General features: G+C 56.0%; 1 protein-coding gene across 2 annotated transcripts; it reads left to right on the top strand.

Moving 5' to 3' along the window:
- The first annotated feature begins 304 nt into the window (after window positions 1–304).
- On the top strand, window positions 305–5,797 carry TMEM173 (transmembrane protein 173). 2 transcript variants are annotated; one of them, XM_012646349.1, is made up of 8 exons: window positions 305–384; window positions 671–764; window positions 1,212–1,435; window positions 1,566–1,749; window positions 2,000–2,108; window positions 3,216–3,454; window positions 4,179–4,365; window positions 4,929–5,797. In XM_012646349.1, exons 3-8 carry the CDS (start codon window positions 1,212–1,214, stop codon window positions 5,108–5,110), a joined length of 1,125 nt encoding a protein of 374 aa, XP_012501803.1. In that variant the 5' UTR covers window positions 305–384; window positions 671–764; the 3' UTR covers window positions 5,111–5,797. The 2 variants fall into 2 exon arrangements, with proteins under 2 accessions (XP_012501803.1, XP_012501802.1); XM_012646348.1 differs by lacking the exon at window positions 305–384 and having other exon boundaries at window positions 428–764.
- Window positions 5,798–5,998: the final 201 nt, after the last annotated feature.

Genomic DNA, 5,998 nt, shown 5'->3' with positions numbered 1-5,998 from the left:
TTCATTATTATCATCCAAACAACCGCCTTATTTTTTAGAGGCAGGGTCTCGTGATGTTGCCCAGGCTGATCTCCAACTCCTGGCCGCAAGCCATCTTCCCGAGCACCTGGGACTGCAGGTGCAAGCCACCAAGCCCGGCACAACTGCCTTCTTGACAGGAACCGGTGGGCGCTCTCTATGAAGCGCAGGCGTGGCCATTTCCTGTGAAGAGCCAGGCCGTTGTTACAGGAAATAACTCTGCTCATTTTCCCCGCCTCCCTCCTGATGTCACAGTCTTCAGAAAAAGAGGATCTGCATCTGGAAATCGAAATAAAAATAATTAGACAGGGAAGCCGCGTGTGGTGTGTGTGTTGCCTCTGCGTGTGGAGTCCTGTCCAGAGTTGGGTAGCGTGTGTCTGGTCGTGGGGGCGTGAGGGGGACCTGGTGTTCAGGGTGTGACTGTGGTGAGCGTGAGTGTTTGGAAACATCCTCGCTTTTGGGGTAGCACGGGGCAACGGGATGGGGGCTCTCTCAGCCTTACCCCCAACCCCACGATGGGGGAAACAGGAAATACCCTCCTTCCCGGTGCACCTAAAGTTGTGGTTTGGAGAGATGGAGGGCAGGGCTGGAGTGTTGTGGAGAAAGCAGTTGTTTTTAACTTTGCATTTTCATTTTCATTTTCTGCACTCAGAGAGGCTGCCCTTGGTCGCTGCTGGCCGGTGCGCTGGGCAGGGCCTTCTGTCGCCGTCATCTTCCAGGAGCAGCCTGTGTCCAGGAGGCAGAAGGTAGGATCAGGAACAGCCGGGGTCAGGGAGCTGCCCTGCCCCCACTCCCTGAGCTCCAGTTTTGTGCTTTGCTGACTAATGTCCTGCCTGGGGCAGATTCTGGGGACTGGGGAGCCCAGGTCCCCAAGGGTCCCTGGTTGGGTAGGGCTGCACAGGACCCTTTCAAGTCTGGCTCAGGGATAGTCACTTCTTTCTTTCTTCACCACACCTGTGGCCTCACTGGGGTTTGGTGGGGCATGCGTGTGCAGGCCCTGCTCTGTTTTCAACAAAACTCCTGAACAGGAGCTTTGGGATGATGTATTCTCAGCCCATCTCCTAGAGCAACCTCTGGGAATGGCAGGGCCCCAGGGAAAGGGAGCACTGGTGGGAGGTGCCCAGCCAGGGCCTCAGTCTCAGAAGGGCAGGAAAGCAAGGAGAGGATGGCCATGGATTTCTTGGTGCCCACAGATGCCTCACTCCAGCCTACATCCGTCTATTCCGCGGCCCAGGGGTTACAGGGCCCAGAAAACAGCCCTTGTCCTGCTGACTGCCTGCCTGGCAGTCCTTCAGATGCTAAGTCCATCAGAACACATTCTCCGGTGCCTGGTGCTCCACCTGGCCTCCCTGCAGCTGGGACTGCTCTTGAAGGCGTTCTGCATGCTGGCCGAGGAGCTGTGCCACGTCCACTCCAGGTGACTCTCTGCAGTACCAGTGGTGACTGGGCACCCAACATGTGTCTGTCCCTTGACACCTAACCCTGCCCCTCCCTGAACTTCTGTGGCTGAGCTGGGCTGGGGGCTGGGGCTTGGCTGTCATCTGCAGGTACCAAGGCAGCTACTGGAAGGCCGTGCGGGCCTGCCTGGGCTGCCCCATCCGTTGCGGGGCCCTGCTGCTGCTGTCCTGTTATTTCTACTCCTCCCTCCCGAATGAGGCTGGCCTGCCGGTCACTTGGATGCTTGCCCTCCTGGGCCTCTCAGAGGCCGTGAACATCCTCCTGGGCCTCCAGGTAAGACACAGAGGGAGCTGGAGGGGCTGGCCAAGTGGAGGCTGTGGCTAGTGTGACCTGCTTTGAGCACGCTACTGTGAGTGGTTTAAAGGTTGGAGTCCTTGGAGAATGGCCTCTAATGTCCTGGAACAGTAGGTTCAGCAGTGGCAGAGAAGGGAGCAAATTGGCAGCAGATTGGGAAACCTTCTTGGAGGAGGAGGGCTCTGGGTGTCCTTCACGGAGACCCGCAGCCCCATCCTGCTGTCCACAGAGGCTGGCTCCAGCTGAGGTCTCTGCAATCTGTGAAGAAAGGAAACTCAACGTGGCCCATGGGCTGGCATGGTCGTACTACATCGGGTACCTGCGGCTTATCCTGCCAGGTGGGCCGTCCTCTATGCTCCCATTTCCAGACCTATAAGACAGATGGTAAGACACACAGCCTCCTGTGTTTCCAGAACTTGCTATACTTGTCAAAGCATTTTCATAGCCTACCAAATCATTTGATTCCCAAAGCATCCTTGTCGGTGTGAAGGATGTTATTATTATGCCTGATTTATAGTAAGAAATATGGGGCTTAGAGCCATCAAGCGACTGACTGAGGTCATCTGTGAATTCTTTCTCTTTCCTTTTCTTTTTTTTTTTGAACGGGAGGGACAGGGTCTTTCTCTGTTGCCAGGGTGGAGTGCAGTGGTATAATCATAGCTTACTGTAGCCTCGAACTCCTGGGCTCAAGCCATTCTCTCACCTCAGCCTCCTGAGTAGCTGGGACTACAGGCACAAGCCATCATGCCTAGCTAATTTTTAAAATTTTTTTGTAGGGACAAGGGTCTCACTATGTTGCGCAGGCTGGCTTCAAACTCCTGGCCTCAAGCACTCCTCCCACCTCAGCCTCCCAAAGCTCCCAGCCATCATCCCTACCTTACAGATTTTAAAAAGTGCAGTTCTGAGAGATCAAGTAACTTGTCTGATGTCACATGACTTAGGGAGAGGTGGAGAAAGGATCTGAGTCTGGTCCAGAGCCTGGGCCTTTGACCACCGCACTGTGGAGCCCATGCGTCTCATTCCTCTGACTTGCAGGCTAAAGCTGCGGCTCCTCTTCCGCATCTCATTACTATCTCCCATTGACACAAGGGCTTCTGCTAGAAGATAGTTCTGGAGGCCTGGTTCTGTGCACCTGGGAATGCTGGGAATGTCACCCCCCAGGGCTCAGCCTATCTCTCAGACCCCTGAGAGCTGTGGTGGGAAGGGGTGGGGCTGACACAGAAATCTGGAAAAGGAGAAGTGGGTGGCAGGGTGGTGGGGTAGGAAGAGGGCCCGGGAGGGTTCCTGGATGCTCTGCCCGTCCTGGCCTGCTATTCGATGGCAGTGCACTGAACCCTCCATTCTGCTGCACCCACACACCGAGGGGCCAATGACCTGGGTCTCAGTCCTGAATCGGGTAGGAGACAGGGTTAGTGAGAATGACTTCATGGGCTTCCCTACTCCAGGGCTCCAGGCCCGGATCAGAACTTACAATCAGCTCCACAACAACATGCTACGAGGCACAGGGAGCCGGCGGCTGTACATCCTCTTCCCACTGAATTGTGGGGTGCCTGATGACCTGAGTGTGGCCGACCCCAACATTCGCTTCCTTCATATGCTGCCCCCGCATAGCACTGACCGTGCCGGCATCAAGGGTCGGATTTACACCAACAGCGTCTATGAGCTTCTGGAGAACGGGCGGCCGGTGAGTATGCAAGGAGGCAGGGGCCCCTGGGGACGGGTCAGGCCCCCCGAGGACCCTGGGCCCTGGCCAAATGCTGATGAAAATTCACTACCCTTCTCTGAACCTGTTTCCCCAGTTGGTCCCAGGGCTGGGCAAGATTCAGCTCTGAATGATAGTGATAAGTAACATATATTGAGCACTTACTGCATGCCAAATGCTATTCTGGGTGCATCATCTGACCACCTCGTTGAATCCTCACCACCACCCTGTGGGGCTGGGGCCGTTATGATCCCTCCTTTACAGAGGAGGAGACTGAGGCTCAGAAACATGGCGGAAAGGGACGATTTCAACTTGACTATGCCATACTCTCGACCACAGGGCTGCCCTGGATGAAGGCTATGAGAATATCTGGGGGGTTTCATGTGGGTGCAAGGGAACGCAGGCCAGAGGTGAACCCCAGAGACCAGTCCCCACACTTGATTTCCAGCTGGAGTAGTTGACAGCCTGGTTCAAGCCGGAGCCTTGCCCCGGGATCTTAGGATGAGGATCTGTGAAGGACAAATTTAGCCTCAAAATGAGGTGTCAGAGGCAAAGGCGGACCAGACAGCAGAGACCCCATCGGGGTGGCCACCTCCCAGACTCCATCTTTGCAGACTGAGGGAATGGGGCCTCAGCCCAGGGCACTGGGGCCAGACTCTGTCTGCCTGGCCCGTGACTTAGTCTGGTCTTCTCTCACCTTCTCCAGGCAGGCACCTGTGTCTTGGAGTATGCCACCCCCTTGCAGACCTTGTTCGCCATGTCACAGTATGGTCAAGCTGGCTTTAGCCGGGAAGATCGGCTTGAGCAGGCCAAACTCTTCTGTCGGACACTTGAGGACATCCTGGCAGATGTCCCGGAGTCTCAGAACAATTGCCGCCTCATTGTCTACCAGGGTGAGGGGTTGATAGGCTGGAGGGTGGGAGTCAGGGGTCCCAGGAGGGTCAGAAGGAGATATGGCAGCACCATGCCCTGGGCATTTAAGCTCTGCCCCTTCCTCCCCTAGAAAAGGTCCCTCTCCTACCCCCAGCCACTAGATTGCTTTCTGAGGTCTTTGGCTGTAGGCTGTGGGTGGAGCCTGAAGAAGTGGGTCTTAGGGGTCCCTGCATTTAGGGATGCCAGAGGAAGCAGAAGAGTACCAGCCCAGTGTGTACCAGACACAAGAGACCAGGGCTGCAGTCTCAGCCCTGCGACTTCCTCGCTGTGTGACCTTGGGCAGGTCTCTGCCCCACTCAGAGCATCATCTCTAAAAGCAAGAGGATGGAATTCCATTATCTCTAAAACCACTTCCAGCTTTAGGAGTCCATGAAACTCTGGCCCCAGTGGCTGGGGGGTGGGTAGGAAGAGGGGTGGGAAGGGTTAGCGGATCTTCCCAGCAAGTCCTCTGGGTGTGTTCAGAGTGGGAATGTTTCAGGTCCTCACCCCACTCTCCTCTACCTCCCTGTTCCATACCCTGCAGAGGGAAGCGGCTTCTCGCTGTCGCAGGAGATTCTCCAGCACTTGCGGCAGGAGGAAAAGGAGGAGATTGCTGTGGGCAGCTCGGGGACCTCAGTGGTGCCAACCTCCACGCTGTCCCAAGATCCTGAGCTCCTCATCAGTGGTATGGAACAGCCTCTCCCTCTCCGCACGGATATCTTCTGAGGCCCGGGTCACCTTGCCTGAGCCTCCAGTCACCTCCAAGACTCTGGACTGGGGGCTTTCTCCAGCAGCTGGACACCCGGCAGAGCCCTCTCCTCCCACTGGGGCCTTGCAGAGAAGGCCTGGACTTGGCATCTCAAGACGAGCCCTATATCCTCGGGCAAGTCGTTTCACCTCTCTGAGCCTCAGTGTCCTGGGTCTGCGAGCCAGGATTATAATCAGTGCCCTACCTCCCTCGCAGGGCTGCCGTGAGGACTGTGAGTGCATGGAAGTTTTTCATACTCTAAGCATCTGGTAACTTAGGGATGTGCCAGGTGTCTTCCACTGAGCCCTCCAGACCTACTCCCCACCCTTCTCCACCCTCCCTGCCCTGGGACGCCGACCCATCTGGATGGCATCAACAGGCTCCCTTGCCCTCCGGCCTCTGTTCACGTCCGGTGAATGGAGAGCCCCCACAGGAGAACGGGGGAAGGAGGAGGTGAGGTGGGGCAGTCATTCCCCGGGTCGCCTCCCTGCAGTATCAAGGATGCTGTGGGCTCTCCTGCCCAGCAACCCTCTCAGCAACCCTGTCTGTCTCCAGGTTTCTGGAATTGCATCCTCCCCGTGCCCTTTCAAGCCTAGTGCTGTATTGATTCCCCAGTGGGCTACTCACTGTCACTTGTGGTTTCCTTATCCCTGGCCCTTGTTCAATAGTCCCTTTTAAATACACTCCCCAGATTACCCAATTTGAGTGTGTCATTTTTTTCCTGCCAGACTCTAACTGATATAAGGGATTGATTTTTTGTCCCCAATGTCCAAATCTGCTTGCAAGTACATGTTTCCTCGTACCCTCCTCATCTTAGAACAGGGCGGGGGGTGGTGGGTGTCGTTTCAGTGGGGACAGAGTCCACC

This window comes from Propithecus coquereli, unplaced genomic scaffold (assembly GCF_000956105.1).
Source record: "Propithecus coquereli isolate 6110/MARCELLA unplaced genomic scaffold, Pcoq_1.0 Scaffold242, whole genome shotgun sequence".
Taxonomy (NCBI): Eukaryota; Metazoa; Chordata; class Mammalia; order Primates; family Indriidae; genus Propithecus; species Propithecus coquereli.
Note: the sequence above shows the minus strand (reverse complement) of the source record. Positions and strands in the feature narration are given on the sequence as shown.

What these genes read in the sequence shown, in the direction of transcription:
- TMEM173 (XM_012646348.1), top strand. Translation starts at nt 534, where the DNA reads ATGGGGGAAACAGGAAATACCCTCCTTCCCGGTGCACCTAAAGTTGTG. An exon ending in CTGTGTCCAGGAGGCAGAAG is followed by an intron (nt 765 to 1,211) that starts GTAGGATCAGGA and finishes TGGTGCCCACAG; the next exon opens with ATGCCTCACTCCAGCCTACA. An exon ending in TTCTGGAGAACGGGCGGCCG is followed by an intron (nt 3,455 to 4,178) that starts GTGAGTATGCAA and finishes CACCTTCTCCAG; the next exon opens with GCAGGCACCTGTGTCTTGGA.